Genomic DNA, 26,443 nt, shown 5'->3' on the forward strand with positions numbered 1-26,443 from the left:
TCTGTTTCCCATGGGAAAGAGCGGGAGCGTGTTTCTGCATGCCTGGCCCTTGCACTGCCACCAAACTGCTACCCCACAGTCCAAATTTTGCTCTAATACATGAGAGGACAGAAGAGGGGCGGATCTCATGTAGATCCGAAGGACATGCCCTATTTACAATAATCTCAGGGCAGCCAATCGGCTGTGCGTGGGTTTAAAACCTGATCACGGAGCCCCATGCTTCCTCCAGGAGCGTGCAGCACCTGTGAGGCCCGCTGGAGAGATGACATCATGGGAAAACTGAGTCGATGCAGCGGCGAGCTGCTAAGGTGTGTGTCTGTGTGTGTGTGTAGTTACAGCTGATACGGCGGAGACTGGGATCACAGGAGAAAGAGCCATCAGCGTTTTCACAGAAAATCTGCATCAGTGTATCTGAACAATTAATAAAATGAATAAAAGAAACAGTTGCTCTGGTTTACACCCCATTATACCTATTGTAATTTGTTTTGAAATAGTTTATATTTATGTGAAATGTTCACCGAAGAAGTGAAAGGACTTGTGGAAATGACTCAGGTTGGAAATACATTCTGTGGAGTTAAAATATCATGACATGCCTGCTAATGGCAGTTTTAAATGTTTACATAAAATGCACTTAATTGCATGATGTAAAATGAAACTGGTCGATATTCTGTGCTTCCAGAATATGAAATATGAGCTGTTAGGAAATGACACCCAATAAACAGTAAAATTTACCTTATTTTTTTTTACGTCTTTTTATTAGCCCTTATGGAGACCATGCTTTTCTACTCTTCGAGTCACCGTTGCTATGGTTACCAAACATTCAACCCCTACAACCGTGGCCCCAGAAATGTGTATTTGAACTATATTTTAAGCCGAATTGAAGGTCCTATGCCTATATAAAAAAAATATTGTATGTATATATTATATTAATATATATTACGTTTTTTAAATTGGAATACGGTGTCAGGAAATCATGAACATCCGCAGTTGCTCAGAATGCTTAAAAACAAGAACAACAACAAAAAAGAACATTTATGCAGTAAATGCAGCCGCGGGCCTGACGCCGGTCGAAAAAAAAAAAAAAAAAAAAAAAAAAAACTCCAGTTCCCATGATGCAACGCGCCGCGATGCTTCGCACAGCTGAAGCCGAACCCTTGCGGGCGAAGGGAGGGGGAACAGAGAGAGCTGTCAGCGCAGAGCATGGTGGCTCCGGAGAACGCGGAGTAGCCCCAGCTCGCCACCATCCCCGGGACCGCGGCGGGCTCGCCATGCGTCCGCAGACGCCCAGGAATGGACAGCGCGCCTGCTAGAGCCGGAGCCGGAGCCGGAGCCGGGGCCGTGGCCGCAGGTGAGGACCGGCCGGACAGAGGCGGGGTCAGCGGGCCGGCGGCGGCGGCGGCCGCCCTGCAGCAGTGCCAGCTCATCCAGAGCATGATCGACATCTCCATCTCCAGCCTGCAGGGGCTCCGCACCAAATGCGCCGCGTCCAACGACCTCACCCAGCAGGAGATCCGCACCGTGGAGGTGAGGAGAGGACAGGACAGGAGAGGACAGGACAGGGGAGGGGAACATGCTGACATGTTGCGTTCGGGCTGTTAGGTCGTTAATTGGATCAGCCGGCCGTAATCCGCCGGGGTCTCGCACTTTCTCCCACTCGCTGCACTTGGACAAGAGCTTGTCATGAAGCAACTTCCTGCTTTCTGAGGGCCTGGACCTTCAGACTCAGCACTTTCTGTCACGCTGCGGAGAAGATCATAGCTCAGCAGATTTAACCTCAGCGACCGGGCAAAAACCTTCTCACCTTTTTCCCCTTTTCTTGTTGAGAAGTTGTCTTGTAGAGGACAGACGTTATTTAAGAAGACAATTAATGCGTCTTCGTCTTCTGATTTGGTCGTCATTCGGGTCATGTTCCTTCAACACTTTCCAAATGCTGTCCTGGACCAAAGCGTCCTCCCTGGACCCGGGGGCGACTCTAGAATAAGAGTGGGAGTCTGTGGGGAGGCGGGGGCGGGGTCATAGACGATAAGTTGGACACTAAATCCAGGACACGTCGGCTCCGTGAGTCTCTTGTCATCGTCACAGGAGGTGCAGGAGGCACGGCGCCTCACGATCCGTCTTCCTCGGCAGGAAACAGGAAATGGGTGGGCGGAGCTCCGCTTGGATACGAGGCTTCTGAAGTGAAGGTTTCGTTATTTTTTCCCGCTCCACTTCCTTTGGCCGCTGACGACAGACCCAGCAGGCGTCCGTGTCTCTGACTCTTTATCGGCTCTTTGGCTCTCCAGCGACTGGCTGTGTGGCTTTTTACGGCACTTGCGCGTTTCCTCAGGCCCAGAGACGCATGGTGGCCGTTGTGGTGGAGGTGGCCGGTTTCCAGTGCCATCTTAGAGGCTGCTCGCCAGGCTGCTTTTCAATTCTTAAATAGTGAAGTGATTGTCACATGTGATACACAGCAGCACAGCACACGGTGCACACAGTGAAATTTGCCCTCTGCATTTAACCCATCACCCTGAGTGAGCAGTGGGCGGCCATGACAGGCGCCCGGGGAGCAGTGTGTGGGGACGGTGCTTTGCTAAGTGGCACCTCAGTGGCACCTTGGCGGATCGGGATTTGAACCGGCAACCTTCTGATTACGGGGCCGCTTCCTTAACCGCTAGGCCACCACTGCCCCATTCTGGTCCGGACTTGTGGCGGATGATGATGAAGATGATGATGATGACTATGCTGTTGGCGACACGAGTCCAAGGTGGTCCCTCAAATGTGAACCGGGCTAAACCTAATCTGTATCCGTCTTCTGAAAGGGATGGCGTCCAATCCAAAGACGTCTGATGAACATCAAATGTTGAAGCCACTTGAGTTAATCCGGTTTGCAAAGAGTCACTTTTTACAGTTTTAAAGAGGAAATCTGGCAAAAACATGGTCCAAGTGCATGTGTTTTGTGTTTTTAGAACTTTTAACAAGACGTAGCCTACAGTCTGAGGCGTGACACCTCCATTTCAAAACGTGATCGAATACATTTCTTGCAGAATTTCCCGACTTCCACGAGACGGTAATATTTACATTTAGATTTACTTACAATCAGTAGTTACGGGGACAGTCCCCCTTCCCTGGAGACACTCGGGGTTAAGTGTCTTGCTCTGGGACACGATGGTAGTAAGTGGGGTTTGAACCTGGCTCTTCTGGTTCACAGGCGAGTGTGGTACCCCACTAGGCTACCAGCACCCCACTACCGGGATAGAACCGACTTGAACTGATTTCTACAGCCTCCCTTTCTATGTAAATGTTGGTGTGTGTGCAGGCCAAGGCGGAACAGGTCGGTGCAGAATATTACAGGAACCGGAGGACTGGTTTGCGGCTGTTGTGCGTCTCCGGTCGTTCGAGAAATAGCTGACGTGCTTGTGGTTGCACGTTGTCTCCGGCTCCGGCTAAACGTAGAACTCCCGTCGCCGTGCACGTCCAGAGCGCGAGGGCCGCGGCGCAGTAAACAGGGGGTGGGCGGGGGACGTTCACCTGAGCCGGAGGTGCCGTCAGTCAACGGACCCCCGAACAAAGGGGACAGGTGGACGGACAGACGCGGCCTTTCCACCGCCGCGCTCGCTCTCCCCGTCCGCCAACAATAGGGCCTTCTGTCGAGCGTCCAGGCCGCGGCCGAGTCGGGCGGGATTAGGGTTACACGGATCCCTCCGTGTGGCGGGTCCGGCCCGTTAATCGTCGTGACGTGCGGGGTGGATCACAGATGCTGCCCTTCAACCTGCAATCTTTAGTTGTAATGAACGTGTCCGCCGCCCCGGGTCAGGCGTTGGAAGAACTACGTGAAAATCCAACGCTGAGGATGATAAAAACATCGATACTAATGTTGGAGTTGAGTTCCATCGAGTTACAGCTCTATCAAGAACCTTCACTGAACCTTCACTGGTCTCACGATTCGGTTCGATTACGATTAGCAGTGCCTCGATATCGATGCATCGCGATGCATCCCAGCCATTTTCTACATGGTCACATGATGTTTCCAAATACCAGAGTCACGGTCTCGTACGCCTTTGTGGACGCTCTGATTTGCTCCAGAGCAGAAAAACTTGTTACGTCCGCACTCACCTTGTAACAGTTGTATATACCGGTAGTTCTCCTTTAAATGCACACGGCACTATGTTGTGGGCGGAGTTAATCGTCTGCCCCGGTCCTGATGCAGATCGACATCTCCACCAAGTAGAGGAACCGAGGTCCTTGTATTATTTCATTTTGTATTACATAAAAGCAGTAATATTTGGTACGTGTAATGTCCAAATTGGTCACGTGAAAATACGTGCAGTGTAAAACTCCTACCCGGAGTGGCGCTGTTCCCAGATCAGGCTGAAATTGAATTCCACGTCATCATGATATTATTGATTATGCTCTGCACTGCATCGATGCAAAATTGTCCACGTCTGCATCGCGATGCATCGATTATACGATTAATTTCAACACCCCTAGCTTTATCTAGTGGGGCTTCCTTGTATGACGAAGAGCCTGTGGCAACGTGTTAGGCCAGAAATATACCTGCTGCGAGCTACGTATGCGTATCCGCACTCAGTTGCATTGTTAACATCTGTGCTGATATACAGTACAGGCCAAAAGTTTGGACACCATCTCATTCAATGTGTTTTCTACATTGGTAGAATCTCACTGAAGGCATCAAAACTATGAATGAACACGTGTGGAGTTATGTACTTAACAAAAAAAGGTGAAATAAGTGAAAACACGTTTTATATTCTAGTTTCTTTGCTCTGATTACTGCTTTGCACACTCTTGGCATTCTCTCGATGAGCTTCAAGAGGTCGTCACCTGAAATGCTTCTCCAACAGTCTTGAAGGAGTTCCCAGAGGTGTTTAGCACTTGTTGGGGTCCAGCTCACCCCAAACCATCTGGATTGGGTTCAGGTCCGGTGACTGTGGAGGCCAGGTCTCCACTTTTTGTTAAGTACATAACTCCACATGTGTTCATTCATAGTTTTGATGCCTTCATTGAGAATCTACCAACGTAAATGGTCATGAAAATAAAGAAAACACGTTGAATGAGAAGGTGTGTCCAAAAGTTCTTGCTCTTAATTCAACATGGTGCTTTGATATTTGACTGTTATCCTTTACTATTCCATATATAAGACACCCAGATTCCGTGTCCATTCCAGAGTTTTGTTTTCTATGACTTGGACCTTGTCCCTTGAGGACACTTTGCAATAAACACATAATAATGCACATTTGATGCTTTCCTGTGAGTGTGTGAACACACTTTCCCTCGTTTTTTTGTTGCTTTGACAGTTTGTGTAGGAGCGTAATGCTCTTGTCTGATTCTTATCACCGTAGTCTCTTAAACAACATTATCTGATCTTCTCTCATCTTCTGAACTGAAAGCAAACAGGTGGATGAATTGCTGGTGCTTGTGCAGATGCATTTTTACTAGTGATATTGCATCAAGTCAAACCAGAGTTTTACCCACTTGTGCTAAAAATGATTCGTCTTCAAAAGTCCACCTGAAGTCAGACCGCATCATTTTAAAATCATTATTCACTATGATTTGTTCTTCTGCTTAATGAGTCGACGTTGGCTTATCCACGATTTCAAGGCTCTGTTTGCCTGACACCAAGTAACCCGCACAGTTGCATTGTGGGCTGAGGAGCGACTGGCCATGTCCTGACCATGATTTCATGGTCTGGTGCCCATCTGGTGGTGATGCTCGAAGTTAAGAGGCGTTACCCAGAAAGCTCAGACTCAGGCCTTCGCCATTGCTCCACAACTAGGACAGGAGAGAAGTCTAGTCTCCAATTCACCTCCTCGGCACCTCCTCACCTCCTCCACGTTCGCATCTCTCTGGCGACAATTTAAAACGCATCGCCTGACGATGGTGGCTGAGATTTGCAAACCAAATTAACATGAAATAAAACCGAAATCACCCAGGTGACTCAAACAAACCCTACAGTGTTCCAGTGTGTGCACACCATATAAAACAATGTCATCTTAAAACAAAGTAAACTGTTGTGGAATGTATGGAGTTATTTTAATAAACTGTAAATAATACACTTAACCCGATAAAGTGCAGAGGGTGTTGGTGCACTCTGATGTTGGTGTTGGTGCGGCGGCCATGACAAGGCCCTTTTGTTGGATGTCCCGTTGGTACCGCAGGCCTCGGATGCCCCTCTGTGTTTGTTTAGCTTTTTCTCTGATAAGGGGCCGAGTGATCTCCATAGAGATCCTGATATCTGCAACCAGAGTCTCCCTGCAGGGAACCGAAGCGATTTGTGTTCCTGGAAAGGAGCGGCTCCATTGGTGAGCTCAGCAAACATCTAAAATACAAAACGGCACAGAAGAGACCAGACCAGACTTACAACTCTGGAGCATTTTCGCCATCAATACGATACGATTTGAATCTGTAAACCTGGCAACCAACTCGTAACGAAGCCGTAATCTGTTGGTTGAAATTGAAAATGCGAGTCTCTGCTGATCTACGCCACGTACTAGTATAATGTGGAGCCCTGCTCAACCGGCGTGATGACGTACATTTACGCTGGTCGTGTTGGCTAGCCGACACTAACTAACAGGGGTACGAAAACCTTCATTTGTGTTAATTACGGACCCTCCTTCTCTTCCTTCCCTTAATTGATATTAAGGCCCCGTCCACACAAGGATGTATTTCTATCCGATCTGGCCTTGTGTCCACGCGGAGACAGCGTTTCAGGGGACCCAGAAACGTTCTTTTCTAAAACAGGTTCTATAATGAATTTTTCTTTTGTAGGTATTCGTGTGAACGGCAAAGTGGCTTTTTTTGGGGTGAAAACGCTGACTCATCAGCCCAACCTATAACCTGGCCTTTAACCCCAAATGTGTCCTACATACAGCGATGGCGGATAACACGTTTGTGGTTGAAAGAAATTCTCCCTACGCGGAACGTTTCTCATGAACTTGAGAACAACGACAGGTTAAATTGCTGCGGAGGAGAACTAGACGGCAAACAAGGAGAGCGGGGCGTCACAGCGCCACCTACTGGTGTGGAGGGGCCTCTGTGAGGAGGACAACATTTCAGACAATGCTCTTGTGCATTATCTTGTACTTTAACCCAGTTTTGGCTCAAGATGTCCCACTGAAGGGTGGCGTCACCGACCCAAGGCCCAGACGTTGCGGCGCAGTGGAAGAATTGTGTCAGGAAATCCCCAGTGTGGTTTAGCAGCGGCGCTCAGGTCTCTTGGTTTCTCGGCTCTTCGCTTGCGTACCTGTTCACACCTACTGGGTAGCCAAGTTAAGGAAAGTTGCTGAAGATCTGTCTGATTGCTCCTAAGTGAAACTTGACCTTTTGTGGGCGAGTCAGGCACAGACTATTCACCAGTACGTGCGCCTTCATAAAACCGCCAGAACTTGTGTAGCCTCGTGCAGGTGCGTGTTCCACAGTTAACGTTGCTGGACAAACTTGTCTTGCGAACGAATCCACCCCAACCCACCCTCATCATTGGCAATAATCCGTCAATAGAAGTGAATAACGGAATAATAGTATGCCGATTTTCAGGATTTTTGTCCATATTTAGGAAAGGACGGCATATTTTCCGGAATTGTAAAGAGGACATGGTATGTATGTCCTGTTGGCGAGAGACAGCAGCTTTGATGTTATTTTAAAAATGTGGAAGATCTGTCAGATGGGTGGCCACCAAGACCATGTCTGAAGAGCCCAGCACATGCTGGTCAATCATCACGCCACAAGAACTTGAACTGAAGTGAAAATTCTTCTAATTTAAATTTATTTAAGTAAAATCAATCCTGGCAGGTCCTTTGACCGATTTTTTTTTTAACCGTCCATGTGGGAATTTTCACTGGTCTAAATCTCAGTCCAAATCCGCTTCTTGCTCTCTGCATTCCATCTTGTGGACCAGGACTGGATTCTGGTGGCCTAGGATGCACATTTGGGAAATCAGTCGGCGAGCGAATGCCACGTCCTCAACGCCTCATTTACTTCTGCTCAGGTTGGGAGGTGTTTGATGCAGGAGCCGCACATTTTGTGTCTATTTTTGCCTGTTTTTATAATATTTCGTGGATATATATGTGTGGGACATGTTTTTTTTTTTTATGTTTTAATGTCTGTTTGGAGCACAGAAGCGTTTAGCGCCAGTGTCAATATTGCACACCTTTGTGTGTGCAAGCACCGGCATGTACATGAAACACCTTTCCCCACACTCACACTCACATGTGCATGCAACACAAACATTAGTACCCTTAAACACACTCGCAGGTAGAAACAGACCGTTCCGCACGGAATATGACACTCACACGTGCGCACAAAACACGCCCATTCGTGCAAAGAAGCCTGCATATATATATATATATATACACACACACACCCACAGCAATTCATACATGCACGAATGCAGAGCAGACACAAAACAAACTCACAATCATGCACACACACGCAGTGTTGGTGCATTTTTGTCTATTACACACCTTAAAACACCTGACTTCCTACTTTTGTGAAAGGAGAGGAGAAACCTTTCTTTGACAGCAGGGTGTTACCTTGCAGCGTTGGGGGATGGGCGGGGTCATGGGCATCTGCAGCACCGCAGACCCCCACCCCCCCACCTCCCACCCCACCTCACACTGCCTGACGGGAGGAAACTGAGAAGACAGATTCAAGAACCTGATAGACACAGAATACAGGAGAGCTCCCTCCGAACTGGGCCAATCCTTGTCTTGTGCAAGCCAACACCCTTGGCTTCGGAGGGCTGTTTCATGCACTCATTGTGCATTAAATCAGCCCCGCGGCATGCTGGGATATAATCAGGTATCAGCCTGCCAGCCATCTCCCGCTCAGACGGTCGCAGCGCTGTTTTAAAAGATTAATGACGCTTCACTCCGCCCTGGGCTTAACACTTCTATCTGTTTCATGGGTCGCCTGGGCTGTAGATGAAAAAAATTTTTTTTATATATATTTATATTTATATAAATCTCTCCTCTGCCACCGGTGTTCCAGTGGCCAGGGATTATTTTAATGCGATGCAATAGACGCAAGGTGCAGGTGGAAAGTGAACTGGATGTGTGCTCAGCGGTTGATTTCCTGTCGTTTCCGTAAGGCCGGCTCTTGCCGCTGCTGTGGAGCGTTCCTGCGAGCACCGCGAAGTTTCTGGGTTAAAGAAAGAGCAAAGCCCCGGCGCTAGCCTTGCGGTGAACCCTGGCCCGCGTCTGTGATGTCACCGAGGCCTGCCTCCCGGCGGCGACGCCTGTGTTCCAGTGTCACTGGGTTGCCATGGCAGCCGTGGAGAACCCCCATGAGACATCTTGCCATAATTATGGCTATTTATAGACGGCCCCTGCTCTGTGGACGATGGTGGTTTAAATAATGTCAGATTTTCAACAAAACGTTAAGCTGCTTTAATTCTCTCTTAAAAATTTGGTTTTATCTGAATCTTTTAGGCAAGGTAGGCTGCCCGCGTCATTTAATGAGGCTCGCATCACCCTCATAGTAAAGAGAGATAAAGACCCAACAGAGTGCTCTTCATATAGACCAATCTCTCTTCTCAATGTGGATGTTAAAATCCTTGCTAAAGTCTTGGCTTGCAGATTAGAGAATGTTCTACCCTCAATTATATCTGAGGACCAGATCGGTTTTGTCAAAAACCGCTATTCTTATTTTAACATTCGACGCCTTATGGATATCCTGTACACACCATCAGAGGGGATCCCTGAGTGTGTCCTGTCTTTGGATGCTGAAAAGGCTTTTGATCGTGTGGAATGGGAGTATTTATTTAGGGCTTTAGAAAAATTCAATTTCGGCCCAAGTTTTATCACTTGGGTTAAATTATTATATTTAAGCCCCATTGCCTCAGTTCTGACAAATGCTCAGCCGTCTCAACCATTCGGCCTTCAGCGGGGAACTCGTCAGGGTTGTCCTCTTAGCCCATTATTCTTTAATCTGGCCAGTGAGCCACTACCAATTGCATTCCGCAGGTGTAGGGATAAATCTGGGATTTGGAGGCAGGGAGAAGAACATAAAGTCTCCCTTTACGCAGATGACCTTCTACTTTTTATATCAAATCCAATGTCCTCCCTGCCACCTGTACTGTCATTGCTCAATGAATTTAGCTATTTTTCAGCATGTAAGCTGAATTTCTGCTAAATAATATAGCACTAACAACTGGTATGCACAATTTTCCTTTCAAAATAGTGAAAAATCAGTTTATCTATCTCGGTATTACATTTACATTTACAGCATTTATCAGACGCCCTTATCCAGAGTGACTTACAATCAGTATTTACAGGGACAGCCCCCCTGGAGCAACCTAGGGTTAGGTGTCTTGCTCATGGATGCAATGGTAGTTAGTGGGATTTGAACCTGGGTCTTCTTCTTCACAGGCGAGTGTGTTACCCACTAGGCTACTACCAAACCAACATATTATTACAAGGAAACATAAACACCTTTTTTAAAGAAAATTTCATTAGGTTGTTGAGCCAAACGAAAAAGGACTTGGGACAATGGTCACCACTGTCCATGTCCCTGGTGGGACGTATTAATGCCGTTAAAATGAGTACTCTTCCTAAATTTCTATATCTTTTCCAGTCTGTACCTGTTTTCATTCCCAAATCTTACTTTGGTGCTTTAGATTCAATTATATCTTCTTATCTTTGGAAAGGTAAACATCCACGATTGAATAAGTCCTTACTTCAAAGATCTGAAAGAGACGGCGGCTTGGCTCTGCCTAATTTTCGTTTTCCTACTGGGCAGCAAACATTCGATCTGTCATCTTCTGGGCATATTTTCATAATCAACCTAATCGGCCTGCCTGGGTGGAAATGGAGATAAAGTCTGTAAAAAATCTCTCCGTCTCTGCACTCCTTGGATCTGCACTACCCATCTCCTCAATTAAACCAATCAACAATTCAGTTATTAGGGCTCAGTTCAGAAAGCACAACGGCCTTCTGGGCTTCTCTCTGTCCAGTCCTATCGTCTCCAACCATCTCTTCCAACCTTCTCCACATGATTCAGTGTTTCAGGAATGGAACAATAAGGCCATCAAGCTCTGCAAAGATCTGTTTTCCCTGAGGCTCTTGCTGTAAACATCCTAGATAATCTCCTCTGTTTGATCCCGCTGCGTAAAGGCCTAATATCCACTATTTATGGTGGATTGATGGGTTCGAGTTACACCCCTTTGTGTAAAATTAAAACTGCTTGGGAGAAAGATTTAAATTTGTCACTTTCAGATGATACTTGGAATTCAATTCTTAAGCTTGTCAACTCAACCTCCTTATGTGCCCGCCACTCTTTATTACAGTTTAACTTAATAAAACCTAAACTCTCCCGTTTGTACCCAGACGTCGGTCCTTGCTGTGATAAATGTAAAAGCGGAGAGGCGTCTCTTATTCATATGTACTGGACATGCCCGAATTTGGAAAAATTCGGGAGGGACGTTTTTAAAACCTTGTCTTTCATACTGAAATGCAACCTTGAACCAGACCCTCTGATCGCTCTTTTTGGTATCACTGAAGAGGAGGATAAGCGTCTAACTCCAGCTAAACGGCGTTTTTTATCTTTTTGCGACCCTCCTGGCCAGGCGTTCTCTTCTATTCAAGTGGAAGGATTCCACGTCACCCACTCACGCCCAGTGGCTCAGAGATACGATGTCCCGTTTGTCCCTGGAGAAGATTCACTACTCAATCCGTTATTCAGACTTGAAATTTCAACAGGTGTGGGGGCCCTTCCTCATTTTTTTATATATACATTTATAGTTATAGTCAGGGAGGGGAGGGGGGTGCTATAGGGCTTATAAGGGGGTTATAAAATATATAATTTACAGTGTATTGAAACATTACATGTTTACCCTGTTATATCCCTGTTTAAAATCAATAACAATAAAAAATGTAATGCATGATTATTAATATAATGCTTTATTGCATTTACATTGTGTGCGTCTTCCAGAAATGCTCCCTGTGTTCCCAGCTGCCCGGTGGCACTCGGCGTTTCGTAATGAAACATGTTATCGACGTTTCCATGCACAGCCGTAGGTGCAAATGCCGGAAAGTCCCTGACTTTTGGCCGCACTCTTCCCTTTCTCTCTTCATCTCCATGCGATGAATGCGGCCCTGTTAAGCGATGACCCGACGACGCCTTAATGGCGTTTAACCCCCTGGCCACAGGCCCCCCCGTGGTAAATGTGGGCCGTGAGCCTTTTGGACGTAGGCTGGTAGTAGCCTAGTGGGGTAAGACACTCGCCTATGAACCAGAAGACCCAGGTTCAAACCCCACTTACTACCATTGTGTCCCTGAGCAAGACACTTAACCCTGAGTGTCTCCAGGGGGGGACTGTCCCTGTAACTACTGATTGTAAGTCTGATAAATTCTGTAAATGTAAATGTTCATGTTTCGGACGGGTTACACAGCCCACCTGCACAACAGTGTGCTCACACGTGGGGATTTCCTTACGCTCGTGTTGTCTCACTTCTCCGCGGAGATTTGCATAAAAGCACGAACAACCTCCCCCCAAACACACACACACACACACACACACACACACAAAACCTGCTCGGAGGAGGCGGTTAGTTTGTTGGGTTTATATTTATATGCCGAAGGCAGGTTTCGCTGCTGATGGGTGAGTATGAGCAGCAGTTCTGATGTTCCTGTAACCGTCAACATAAAATATTCAAAGACTGAGCAGCCTCGTCCCCTCGGTCATGTCATTTGTCCATTTCGTTTTCGGCTCGATAGTTCTGTTTGGTTTCCATCAGTGCATTAGCACCATGCGCTTCATCCTGCCCCCCGCTGTTGCCCCCCGCAGGTGAAGCTGACGAACTACATCTGCAAGCAGCTGCAGTGCAAGCGCAGGGTGGCCGAGGGCGAGAGGACGGCGGCCCTGGACAGGTACCCGCGCCTGGGCGACTGGCTTCGCACCATCAACCTGAAACCCGAGCTGCTGGAGGTACGGCGTCGTTTCTGCCCGTCACCGTCTTCCCCGAAAGAGCACTTTAGGGCTATCACAACAAGGCGAGGGGCCGAAACACGATCCGCGCCGGGCCATATGCTCACAATGCAGAGTGCCGGGGATCGGCCTGGGATTGTTACGTTACACTGCCGCATCGCTGGATTGGGTTTAATTTGGTTAAGTAGTTACTTCTTAAATTGGGAAAAGGATTATGTGTGCAGGGGATCTTAAGTAAAGGAGAGAATCTTCATTAGGCCCACTGCGTGTAGGTCCAGCATTGGTAATTGTCCTAATGTAAAGTAATAAATTAAAATGTCGGGCCTTAACAGCGTCATGGTTAATGAGTCATTTCCCCATGTGGTGCGTGTTCGAGGCCGCCGTCGTGTTTATGAGTCCATACCCGAGGAACTTTGTCAGAGTCAAAGGTCACCTGGAACTCACCTGGTAGCTCACCAGGTATCGTGAGAGAACAACGACTTCACAGAACACAGTCGTTGTAAACCGTTCAGTTGATTTATGTGCAGCTAGGGACAGTTCCTAGGTCAGGTCCTCCTGCTTCTAAATCCTAATAGGCTGACTACCAAAGATCTGGTTATAGACCATCCGGTAAATTTAACCCATCAGGTTTAGCATATTTAGTCACAACATGACTATAATGCACAAATCTAATTTCTTTCATTGTGTTAATTCACTGAACTTGAGTCGTCATTGTCAGCCCCACCCAAAAGGGGTCTGGTCTGTTATCATCTGAGGTTCCCTGATGGTGCAGCGAGATACCAGCCACCATCAGATCAGCTCTCATGTTCTCTATCATATTTCGTATGTAAGGAAGCATGTGCAGGATAATAAAAGTGTCACCATGAAGATATACATGGTGATTGCGTGATAATCTCATATACTTTCTCCAACACTACTAGACGTATACCTTCCCGTGCTCACACTTCCTGCCATTATTGGGGGCCGCGGTGGTCTAGCGGGTAAAGAAGTGGACTCGAAGGGGTTACGGGTTCAAATCCCGAACCGCCAGTTCCCCTTGATCAAGGCACCGTCCCCACACGCTGCTCCCCGGGCGCCTGTCATGCCCGGCTACTGATCACCAAAGGGTGACGGTTAAATACAGAGGACACATTTCGTTGTGTCACCGTGCGCTGTGCATTACAACGACAATCACTTCTCTCAATGAATTTCTTGTCAGGAATCTTAAGTGATGAGGGTTGGAAGAATCTCGCAGCGTTCCGTGACAACGGCCATCCCAAGCGGAGGGACGTAAACAGTGTGTGAGTCCAGCCGGGCTCCTGACACACACCCGATACAGCCGGCTAATCCGGGGAATGTGCTGACTCACGTTCTCTCCCCCGGCCGGCCCTATTTTTACCCTCACAAACCGCGACCGGCCCGAACAGGACGCGCGGACGCCGGCCCGGAGGGCGAAACGGGACTCCAATAAAAGGGGATTGTGGGAAGGGGATGAGCGAGATCCGCGGCTTAGCGGGGCTGTTTTCCAGAGGTACGTACGCAGGACGGCAGCGGGCGGCCACCTTCCTTTCCAAGTCCAGTTGCTGTAATCAGAAGTGTGCAGTGATGTGGCTGTAGATGTTTTTGGGGTTTTAGTTGGACGTCCATCACGTCTTTGGTCTGCTTTAAGTGCGCGTGGAGACCAGCTCGTTGCTCAGCGTTCCTCCTGAATAATGCCACGAAGCGTCTCTGTCGGTGCCACACCCACGTGTCATCGATACGAGGGACATTACGGCGCGAACGCCGCCGTTGCTGTGACGCCGTGCGCTGGTTCTGAACCGGATCAACCACCCCGGCACCCAATCAAACATTTCTGGAATCAGATTTCCGTGGAATGGAAGCCGGGACGGTGGGGGAGGAATGCCCCTCTGGGCCGGGGAGTGTCGTCTTCCCGCACATCAGAGGGCCTCGTCGGTCACGCCCTCCGTTGCCGCGTCAACCTTGCCTGAACCCGGCGGCGTTTTCTGCCGTAAAAGCGGGCGGCTTGGCCGCTGCTTGTGTTGTCGCCGCTTGCCGCGCGGCCCACCCCGCCCGGTCCCAGAAGTGAAAGGTCAGAGGCTGGAGAGCATGCTGGGAAATGGCGAGTCGGGCGTAGCTGCGGTCTGGCCCAGGAAGCGGGAGGCGGGACCCCGGCTTCCTGACACGCAGCTGGATGGGGGTCCGAGCGGAGAAGCATGCGCGTGGCCTGTAACGCGGGGAGGCGTGGCGGCCGCCGCCGTTGCCGCGGGAGCGCCGTGGAATGCCGGGGAGAAGACGTCCTGGCTCCCTGACTAAAAGAGCGTGAGAGAGAGAGAGAGAGAGGGGGGGTGGAGAGTGGGAGGGAGGAGGGAGGGAGAGAGGGAGGGAAGGAGCCGAGGCGGTGGACGGAGTGCCGGGCTGGTGGTTCGCGGCGCTGGATTATGAGCGTGAGGACTGCACTACTTCTGCTGGAAGCTCCATCCAGATGGTACTACCATCTTCCTGCTTGGGGTCAAAGTGAGATTCTGGGGTCAGGATGTAACACGGACTCTTTCAGAAGCGTGTGGTATGATTCCATTAAGTGTGTGTGTGTGTGTGTGTGTGTGTGTGTGTGTGTGTGTGTGTGTGTGTTCAGGCTTTATTTAGATGATGATGTGTGAGTTTCTGTTTCTTGTTTTCATGCAGTGGGCATGTAGGACGGGGGTTTCTCAGCTGAGCTGTAGTTTCGTATCTGGAATGCAGACCGGGAGTCTACAGGCACCTGTTGAAGTCCATGATGTGTGTGTGTGTGTGTGTGTTTGTCTGAGATTATGTAATCTAAAAACACACTCATGACGGGCATGCCCAGACCTCGCGAGCTACAGCTGTGTGTTTCACCAAACGAAGCTGTCCCTCGTCCTCCAGAAGGAACCCGCGTCACCTCCGCGGTTCCGTCCGGTTCCGTCCCGCGGTTCTGAAGGCTGCAGGTGGCGGAGGGAGGTTTTTTTTTTTTTTTTTTTTTTTTTCGTTGTTTTTTTCAGAGCGTCATGCAAAGTGTGTGTGTTTGTGTGCGAGTACCAACATTAGGTCACCTGTGTGCGTTGTGGGCAAACGTTGCGTGTGTGAGGCGGCGCAGTTAAGCGGTTAAAGCGGCTGCGGCCGCACCTGCGAGCCGAATTCCTTCGACCTGAACGCCGCGCGCCGTGTCCCAGCTTGCTGCTCCTGAGCTCTCCGGCGCGTCCTGCCTACATAACAAATGCTCCAGTGCCCGAAAAAATGCCCCAAATCGGGTTGCACTTCATCGTCCTGGTGTGTGATGGGCCCGCCAGGTCCAGCGCAGGATTTAAGTGGACATTGTCAGCGCTGTAATCTTACATTTTTACATTTACAGCATTTACCAGACGCCATTATCCAGAGCAACCTACAATCAGTAGTTACAGGGACAGTCCCCCCCCCTGGAGACACTCAGGGTTAAGTGTCTTGCTCAGGGACACGATGGTAGTAAGTGGGATTTGAACCTGGGTCTTCTGGTTCACAGGTGAGTGTGTTACCCACTAGGCTACTACAACCCAAGTGGAGCACTGTGTGTGTTTCTCACTTGGGTTCGTCCTGGTGCATGGTCCAGATAGGACAGCACCAGGTCCTGTCGTGTATATCCGAGGTCTGGTTCCTGGCGGCGGTGCATGTTCTAAAATGGTGAGAAACACGCTCACCGCGACCTCATGATGCAACATTTGCACTTTTGGTTGATTGGTCCCACATCATAAAATCCCGACAGGGTGGTAGTAGCCTAGCGGGTAACACACTCGTCTATGAACCAGAAGACCCAGTTTCAGACCCCACTTACTACCATCGTGTGCCTGAGCAAGACACTTAACCCTGAGTGTCTCCAGGGGGGGGACCGTCCCTTTAATTACTGATTGTACGTCGCTCTGGATAAGGGCGTCTGATAAATGCTGTAAATGTAAGCTCTGTCCCTGCCATCTGTGCATATTACCGGTTCCTAAAACACCCACAAGCCTTTGTGCTTGTAGAAGAGTTGGACCTATTAAAGGATGAAAACCATCAGACTTTGTAGACTGTTCCATTCCACCACACTTCCGAAGGTCCCGTCCTACCCAGCAAGACTCCTTGTCTCCCAAGAGACACCTAATGGATGACTCAAACGTCAAGGTCACTGGTGTCCATAAAAAGCTGAACGGGTACCAGAACCTGACCTTTTGGGTCCTGACATCCAAAAAGACAATTCTGGATTCAATCCGTTCAGTTTTGTCGTTATTGATCTTTTTTGTGTGTCTTCTAAACAAGACGATTAAGAGCAGATGCCTACAATCCAACAGTTGGAAGATCTCTGGAGAACCCCTGTGAGAGAAGATCAGTTGTCAGCCGGAAAGCGGTGGCCGCCCAGGTGTTTTCCTTCCAACTTCTTATTCTGGTACAGCAGGTTTATTTCTGGCAGGCGAGACAAAAGGGTTAATAGTTGTAGGGCTAAAAATAGGACTGGAACCTGCCACCGCCCGCCGGATGTGGACGTGGACAAGGTGGACCTCATAACAATGACCTTTTAAGATATTTCTGTCCAAGATGCCTCCTCAGCTCCGGTCAGATTGTTGGTTTTGATGGGGGGAGTTTGGGGGTGCTGCTTACCTCTGACACCTTGCACAATCCCTCTCTGTCGCCAACCGAAACCGTTCCTCGGCAAACAACTTGACGCTCGGCTTTCCTTGCACTGTAAAGGTGTCCAAGGAGGACACTCTCAGCTCCAAGAATCCCCCATGTTCATGTGAAACAGGTGCACCGGTCTCTCGATTCAGAAAACAAACCGGGCGGTAAGGACAGGAAAGAACTATTCAGCCGATGCAGAGGGAGCCTCCAGTGGTGTCCTCCTTCACCTGGACTTGGTGGCCACCACAGCTCCAACACCCACACACATGCCAGAAGAGGCCAATGGGTCGGCTCTTTGGCGGTCGTGGGTGGACCCTGCTGTTTAACAAAGCCCAGCTAATTTAGCGCAACGGTCGATATTGTGCACTGGTGAAGCTCTTAAGACCGTTTGAATCCTTACGTTCGTGGTTCAAAAGATCTGCTTTTTAAAGCAGGATCGAACGAAATTCGTTTGGAGGCGCTGCAATGATGCAACCAGCGTCCCTACGGCTGGCGGCAGCGTGCGACTCTGCTGGTTGTGGTTTATCACCGGTTATCTGCCGTCTTGTAGCTTTATGATGGTCTCTGCCCATCCCTGCCGGCTTTGTTTACCTTGGAAACCCTCTCCCAACGTCTCCAGGGTCTTTTTTTTTTTTTTTTTTGTCCGGTTGTTAGGGGAGCACAGGAATGCGGTTTCGGGGAGTTGGGCTCGGTTTGCTCTTTGAAAGGCTAATCCTGGTCCCCTTTAGATCTTTGTCACGCCTGAAACCTGTAAATACTGGCAATGAAAGGGAAGACGCTCGCGTGGTCAGTTATGGGTCTTAGTAAGACCTTTAAACAGAATTAATCACCGGCGGCCATTTCCCCTGTCGCCCCTGAGTCGGTCATTCTGGGCTGATTATTCTGTTGACTGTTTCAAGCTAAATATCGTCCCGTATTGTCAAAGCAGGCTCGCTTGTGTCCCTTCCCTTTGAAAGGGTTTTTTAAATCGCTGACCCGAATACACTAAAGTGGCCTAGCCGGTTCTGGAATAGTAAAACCAGTGTTTCTGTGGAAACTTAATAGGACCCGGTCTGTGTGAGCGTGCCCTTGACTGGGCCTTTGGCTCCAGTTCCAGCAGAGGTTTGAGGAATTACCTGATTTAAAAAATAAGTCAAGCATCATGCTCCACCCACTCAAAAGAAGTGGCACTCCGTGCCACGGCGGCCAGGTGGCGGTGCGTTTGCACCGTGCATCGCGCCCTCAGCTCGTGTACCCGTCCGAGCAGATACTGCTGAAGCTGCAAGGCACTGTGCTGGGGTTAAGACCTTTGACCTGTGTCTCATTTTTGCTGTTAGTCACCAAGTGCCAGAAGGAATAGGAAGTTCAGGAATTTGTTCAGGCAGGAAAAGATGGCATCATATGAAACTTGATATATAACCGTTCATCTGTATAATTATTTTTTTTCCTGCTTGGTGGCTTCCTGCTTACCATTGCATGGTTTTTAATATTGAACGTGCCCTCTTGCTCGTTCAGACTTACCGACTTTACTCTAAATGTCTTCTTCAGGCAGTACCAGAGCAGCTGTCACTAGAGACTCTGCTGCAGATGTCCAGCTCCCAGATGAGGGAGACCATGAAGAAGCTGGGCACCAGCTCAGAGGACTGTTCTCGCATCAGTGCTGCCCTCTCCTGTCTGAAAAGTGCAACTGAACAAGGTTGGCTGACCCAAAACTTGCAACCATTGTGTCCCCAAGCAAGACACTTAACCCTGAGTTGTCTACTGTTTGTAAGGCATTCTTGATAAGGGCGTCTGGTAAATGCCATAAATGTAAATGTACTGGGCCGGTGAAGATGGAAAAAAGTGTTGAGTTTGAATTTCATTTCTTTGCGCTGTAGGAGTGGAGCTGAAGGAGGATGGAATTCCTTGGATCGTAGAGCCAACCTCACGGGCAGGGGACGGTGCCTCTCAGGTCCTGATAGACCAACTTTCCTGCCAGCCCATGAGCCCAGTAGGACCCCCCAGCCCCCATTCGCTGACACCCAGCACCCCTGGTACACCAGCCACACCCACAGTCAGTGTCCCCACCACCCCAGTCATCGTCCACTCGCGCTCCGTGTCCGTGTCGGGGTTGCCCTGCAGTGAGCCCCCGGAGGTCTACATCCACAACGGCCTCATGGACCCCTTCCCTTCGTCACCAAAGCTGGGCCGTTTCTTTGGACACCTGGCCACGCCCCCAGTGACGCCGCCTTCCAAAAAGCGCAATTTACTGAAGCCCCCGCGGACGCCCCCACCCCCGTCACGGATGCTGCTGGCACAGCTGCTGCCGAGCATCACCCGCAGCAAGAGCCACGAGTCCCAGCTGGCCAATCGCATCGAGGAGCCGCCACCCAGCAAGTGCGTTCACTCTTCAATCCCAGTGGATGATGTGTGTGTGTGTGTGAGAGAGAGATAGAGAGAGAGAGAGAGATAATAATAATCATTTTGGTTCTAGTTCTGCTTTGGTCTAAATGTGGACGAGTTATGTGCCACTGGAATGCTGTAGTCCAACTTTTTTGTGTGTGTGATTTGAATTTTAAAAATGTAGCGGCTTGTCATGGTGGTGACAATATATATATATAAAAAAAAACCTACTAAACAAGGAGCAGACATTCTAGTTTTCATCTTATCCTGCTTGTTTGAAAGCCACTGCATTCCTTGGAAAAAATGTGCGCGTTCCAGCATGACCTCAGCCAGGATGTCAGAATAACTGAGCCAGGCGATAGAACCCGGAATCTAATCGTTCTTGCCAACTTTCCTCCGGTCTCTTACTCATGTTTCCTACTTTTACAGTACTGCCGAAACTTGAGGTGAATTGTGGTGTAATTTTTCTAAGTGCATGTGTGTCGTCTGTGCACTCTGCTTTCCTCCAGGCCCGGGAAAAAGAACAGGCCCACTCTGAACGGCTGCGGCGGGAGTGTTTCCGAAGACTCGGCCCTCCTCTCCGCACGCACACCCGTCGGCCTCGCCTCCTTCGTCCTCCCCAGCACTCCCACCCTGGTGGAGGACAGCAAGAGTGAGTCCTGTTTCTGGAGCCGCCCCGACTCTTCTCTGTTCGACCGTTAAAAACCAGAGGGGACTCCGGGGACGACATTTTACCAATATAAAGAACCTTTATCATCTTGATAATCATATGCCAGCATTGAATCAATCTGATTGAAAGTCAAGAAAATGTTCCAATTATTGGTACACGAAGAGAATATTGATACCAGTATGCGGAATAAGGCCGATCATTTAATTAAATCTGAAATCAACCAGAACAGTGATGTGTAATTGTAACATTGTGACATTACTCAGAATTCACTGGCGCTTGATTAGCGAGAATCGGAGGTAATTGGCCGAACGCACGGTGTTCACCGCTCTTTGCCGTTCTACCGTCTGTAGACAACCTGCACAGGAGCTCCCCTCAGACAGTCAGGAGGGACATCGGCCTCCCGGTCACCCACAGGTGGGACGGCGTCAGATTTTAACATCCTCACCGGTTTCCGGCCCACAACTCCCCGCAAGTAGTCAAATCTGCTTCCTTTCCAAAGGTTTTCCACCAAGTCCTGGCTGTCCCAAGTGTGCCAAGTGTGCCATAAGAACATGATGTTCGGAGTGAAGTGTAAGCACTGCAAGTGAGTGCGTGCAGTGATGCCACATTTCATTCTCACATGTGTGGTCCAGTCATGATTCTTCTCACCTTTGGCTTTGGTCGGCCCAGGTTAAAGTGCCACAACAGGTGTACAAAAGACGCGCCCCCCTGCCGGATTTCGCTTCTCACTCGTGAGTTCGTGCCTCCCGTCGTGTCCTCAAACCGAAAGTAGATGGTGGCCAGAAAGGTTGGCGCCAACGCAGCTAACGCTTTCCTCATACAGTTCCAATCAGGCGGACGGAATCTGTCCCGGACATTAACACCACCACCGCCGACCGGCCGTCCGACCCTCAGCAGTTCGGCACCTTGCCCAAGGTCGTCACCAAAAAGGTTTGAACTTATTGCCTGCAGCGAGTGTTTTTTTTTCTGTACTTCAAGTGTGAAATGTAGGCGTGGCTAACAGACTTTCATAAATGTGTGTGTGTGTGTGTGTCTCAGGAACCCAGTCCTCTGCCGACCCAGCTGGACTCCAGCAGTAACCCCTCCTCCACCACATCCTCCACGCCCTCATCCCCGGCCCCCTTCAACACCAGCAACGTGACCCCACCCCCGGTACCCCCTAACCCCTCCCCCAAAGGTGGTCGCGATGGCAGGTTCCATTTTCCAGGTGAGCTGGAGTGTGCTGGAGATCCGCATTTCACTAACGTCGTTCTAATCGTCTACTCCGACTGCTCGGCCTCATCTGGTGAGGTTTTTTCTGCCGGTGTGTGTGTGTGTGTGTGTGTGTGTGTGTGTGTGTGTGTGTGTATGTCTGTGTGTGAGAGAGAGAGGGTTTCATAGCGACAGGGCAAAGTTAACAGCCTCCTAACTCTTCTCTTCCAACACCTTTCTCCCCATCCGCCCAAAACGTTAGCTGTCTTCTACTATCAGCCTAGACAGCAGTTTATCTTCCCCGGTGAGTTAACGGTGTTCTCTGTGTGAGAGGCTTAAATTCTGCTCCCACCGCTAAATTTGTGTGTGTGTGTGTTTAATTTTCTTCTTTTTTAGTTAGTGATTAGTTTTTATTTATTTATTTATTTATTTATGGGTGGGGCTTAGAAGATGGCCATGCCCACTCCGACACGCCTAAAAGAATATTGTACCACCGTGCACTGAATGTAGCGTGTGTGAGTTCCTGCATGCTTCTACAGTACTACAGTAGTGTGTGTGTGTGTGTGTGTGTGTGTGTGTGGACATTTGTAAGGGTCTGTTACTGTCTGTGTTTTGGTGTTTGCTTTCTTGTCCCTGTTCTAAAGATGTGACCTTTAATGACACGACCGGGAAAAAAAACGTAAAATAATTTTGCTCCATTGCAGACGTGTCCGGTTGTTCTGCGCAGCATCCAGAGACCTACCACAGCCCGAGGTGAGCGCTCACATTAAAACCCAATCCCTGTAGGGGGCGCTGGTCGGCTACAGGTGTGCTGAAACTGCCCGTGTGTCTGCCGCAGCAAGCCGGAGCAGAGCGAGGCGGATCTGCAGCACCACGAGCAGCAGGAGGAGGAGCAGGAGGAGGAGGAGGAGGAGGAGGAGGAAGCCGTGGCGGTGAGTCCTGCCAGGAGGATCTGGCCTGCAGTTTATTCGTGATCTGACCCCGTGTGTCCGCGGTATTACAGGAGGAAGAGGAAGACGGGGGAGGCGACGGGGACGGGGAAGACGCTTCAGAAGATAGCGATGTCGGTGAACTGGAGGACGTGCCGAACCGCCGGGGAAGCCGCTGGCGGGGGCCCATCTCGCGGAAGGCCAGCCAGACCAGCGTGTACCTGCAGGAGTGGGACGTGCCCTTCGACCAGCTGGAGCTCGGGGAGCTGATCGGGAAGGGGCGCTGGGGGAAGGTCCACCGCGGCCGCTGGCACGGCGAGGTGGCGGTCCGGCTGATGGAGATCGACGGCACCATCCAGGAGCACCTGAAACTCTTCAAGAAGGAGGTGATGAACTACCGGCAGACGAGACACGAGAACGTGGTCCTGTTCATGGGGGCGTGCATGAACCCTCCGCAGCTGGCCATCATCACCAGGTCGGTGGTGCTTTCCTTATTTATGTATTTATTTATATACACCTATACGTGAATACATTTATATATACATTTATTACATATGTGTATGAGGAATATAACTTGTGTTGTCCAATTCATCCCAATGGTTAGTTTCTGTAAGGGAAGGACGCTCTTCTCGGCTGTCAGAGACTCCAAGTTTACCCTTGACCTCAACAAGACCAGACAGATCGCCCAGGAGATTGTAAAGGTACAGACCTGCTCAAACCTCGAGGCTTTCGGCTGTTTCCGGGGACAAGTTGTGTCGAACGGTGAATGTGTGTGTGTTTTTTTTTTTTTTTTTTTTTTTAGGGAATGGGGTACCTTCATGCCAAAGGAATCGTACATAAAGATCTCAAGTCCAAGAACGTGTTTTACGACAGTAACAAGGTGGTCATAACCGACTTCGGCCTGTTTGGGATGTCTGGAGTCGTGCAGGAAGGAAGGTACGAACATGACATGAAGTAGCCCCGTGATTTTGTGTATTCTTTCATGGCGCCATTGTTAATATGCGTGTTTGCCAGGCGTGAGAATGAACTGAAGCTGCCTCATGGCTGGATCTGTTACCTGGCCCCCGAGATCGTACGGAGGATGACCCCTGGAAGCTACGAGGACAGCCTGCCCTTCTCCAAAGCTGCAGACGTTTACGCTTTTGGGTGAGACTGAAAGTGAAGTGATTGTCATTGTGATGCCCAGCACACGGTGTCACGGTGAAACGTGTCCTCTGTATTTAACCAGTGGGCACCATGACAGGCGCCCGGGGAGCAGTGTGTGGGGACGTTGCTTTGCTCAGTGGCACCTCAGTGGCACCTTGGCAGATCAGGATTCGAACCTTCCCACACACTGCTCCCAGGGCGCCTGTCATGGCTGCCCACTGCTCACCAAGGGTGATGGTTAAATGCAGAGGACACATTTCACTGTGTGCACCGTGTGCTGTGCTGCTGTGTATCACATGTGACAATCACTTCACTTTGGCGGATTGAGATTCAAACTGGCAGCCTTCTGATTACGGGGCCGTTCCTTTAAACATGAGGACGACCGTGTACACAGTGAAACATATATTTTATTAAGAGACCCCATGCATTTTTAAATGTCAAAAATACTCTTGCTTCTCTGTGTTCGTTTGGGTTCGGCTTAATAACACTGATAAATAATTATTAAGTATTTATTCCAGGTCAAGAGCTTTCTATATATATGTAATGTATTCAGAATGTCACCTTGATTCTCACAATGCAATGTACAATATAACCAACCATACAGATACTGCCATTACAATAACACACATTCATTTCTGTGGAGATTCTCATCATTACTAACCTGGCCGGTGTCTTTCCCCAGAACAATCTGGTATGAACTGCAGGCGCGCGACTGGCCAATCACCAAGCAGCCTGCCGAGTCCCTGATCTGGCTAGTGGGCAGTGGGACCAGCATAAAAAGAGTCCTGTCAGAGGTCAGCCTGGGCAAGGAGGTCACCGTAAGTGTCCCTAGATACGACACGACGCCTTCTCCATGTTCGTTGGGGTCAAATGAAGTACATAGATCCCTCTTGCCCTCTTCAGGAGATCCTCTCGGCCTGCTGGTCGTACCAGCTGGAGGTCAGACCGCCGTTCACCCAGATCTCCGACATGCTGGAGAAGCTGCCCAAGCTGAACCGCCGCCTCTCGCACCCTGGACACTTCTGGAAGTCGTCCGAGTACGTATCGTAACGCCAATCCCACAGAGACCCTCCCGGGACCCGCCTCCATCGCTCTGATGGAGGATCTTTAGTCCTTTCATTAATATTACTACTGTTATGTGTGGCTTCGTGACTGCAGTTGGTCGTCTCCAAGCAAGAGCATGTATGAATAGTGTGGAATACGGCATCAACCCAGTCTTAGTCCACCAGGGACCTGCAACACTGCCGCTTTAAACGGACGCTGCGATTAAAGATGGTGCTTAAAAGCTCTAAAGTCCAGAAGAAAGGTGAAATAGGTGGTGTCTTAGGATGTCTCTTTTTTTCTGTTTAATAAGCTTTCACCCTGTTTCTCCAGATGATTCTGACTACAGATGCTAATTATGCCCTTATCCCCTCCTGTCCATCTTCCCTCCGGCTTCTTTCCTGTCCCCTCAAATGGAACTGGCTGCTTCCGTGGGCGACCTGCTTCTCCTGCTTCCTCCCTCTTCCTGTGTTGTCCCCTAAAGACCATGGCATCACCACTGTCTGCGGGAACAGTGCAGCCAGGGCCTGCGTTCCCGCTGTCCCTTCACGTCCAAATGAGGCTCCGAGTTTTGCTGCGTGTGTTTCTCTGTAGAGCTGCTGGTGGCTTCTGTTCCTGCTTCACACCTTTTTTTTTTTTTTTTTGGTCACCCTGTGGTTGGTCTGTTGGTGTGTCTCTCTGTCCCTCGGTTAATCTCTCTCTCTCTCTCTCTCTTGCTGTCTTTCTCGCCTCCGCAGGTTGTAAGCCTGTCTTGCGTGTCGAAGCTCGCGTTTACCCTCTCCAGCTGCTTCCTCCGAGCGCGTCCAGCGGCCGCCACGAAACACGCCCATAACAACAGTAATAACGAGACGAATGTCACTGTAGCCGCCCGCCGCGAGTGTAGCTCCTCTGCACGGCCCCTACGGCCGATGCCGCGTGGACGTCTGAGAGTCTCTGACCGGTCACTCCTGCATGTGCCTGGGATTTACTAGACTGTTCGTTCCAAACTGCTGTTCAAGAATCCTTCTTCTTCTCCAGTGATAACTCGAAACGTACCTCTACACACTCTTTAGGTTCTGCGTTAGTGTTTGCATTGTGTGTGTGTGTGTGTGTGTGTGTGTGTTTGCTGAATGTACTGTACTGGGACGATCGAGGGAATGCTGCGGAGGTCTGCTGTGCTCGAGTGTTGCTCTCACCGTGATGAGATGAAACGAAATAGGATCTATAAATGCCGGTTTTATTTAATGTATAGCTACAGCCCCGTTTCTCTCTGGTTTTGTATGAATGTTTTTTTTTAAAGATATATATATATATATATACACACACACACACACACACACACACACACACATACATACACACACACACACACACACACACACATTTGCTGTATTTGTCAAAAATTTGAGTTAGGTACTCCACCTCTGTTGATGTACAGATATCTTTATACCGATATTTTTTCACGTGTAAATGCTATTGAACAGTGTACAATTAACAATTGGTTAAAAATGTTTTATATGTTTCTTGAGAATTCTTATTTTTGTACAGTGTGTGTGTGTGTGTGTGTGTGTTCCTCTGGAAAATAATAAA

The 26,443-nt window shown here is 49.3% G+C and overlaps 1 protein-coding gene across 10 annotated transcripts; it reads left to right on the forward strand.

Annotated features, from left to right (window-relative positions):
• The first annotated feature begins 1,144 nt into the window (after window positions 1–1,144).
• ksr1b (kinase suppressor of ras 1b) lies at window positions 1,145–26,443 on the forward strand. 10 transcript variants are annotated; one of them, XM_029000186.1, is made up of 20 exons: window positions 1,145–1,524; window positions 12,776–12,916; window positions 19,064–19,211; window positions 19,393–19,891; window positions 20,407–20,549; window positions 20,918–20,981; window positions 21,067–21,150; window positions 21,237–21,298; window positions 21,391–21,497; window positions 21,606–21,774; window positions 22,021–22,062; window positions 22,463–22,511; window positions 22,597–22,690; window positions 22,762–23,162; window positions 23,292–23,388; window positions 23,490–23,623; window positions 23,702–23,833; window positions 24,516–24,651; window positions 24,737–24,870; window positions 25,359–26,443. In XM_029000186.1, exons 1-20 carry the CDS (start codon window positions 1,291–1,293, stop codon window positions 25,432–25,434), a joined length of 2,946 nt encoding a protein of 981 aa, XP_028856019.1. In that variant the 5' UTR covers window positions 1,145–1,290; the 3' UTR covers window positions 25,435–26,443. The 10 variants fall into 10 exon arrangements, with proteins under 10 accessions (XP_028856019.1, XP_028856022.1, XP_028856021.1 ...); XM_029000188.1 differs by having other exon boundaries at window positions 1,146–1,524; window positions 25,612–26,443; XM_029000190.1 differs by lacking the exon at window positions 1,145–1,524 and adding an exon at window positions 10,489–11,687.

This window comes from Denticeps clupeoides, chromosome 13 (assembly GCF_900700375.1).
Source record: "Denticeps clupeoides chromosome 13, fDenClu1.1, whole genome shotgun sequence".
Taxonomy (NCBI): Eukaryota; Metazoa; Chordata; class Actinopteri; order Clupeiformes; family Denticipitidae; genus Denticeps; species Denticeps clupeoides.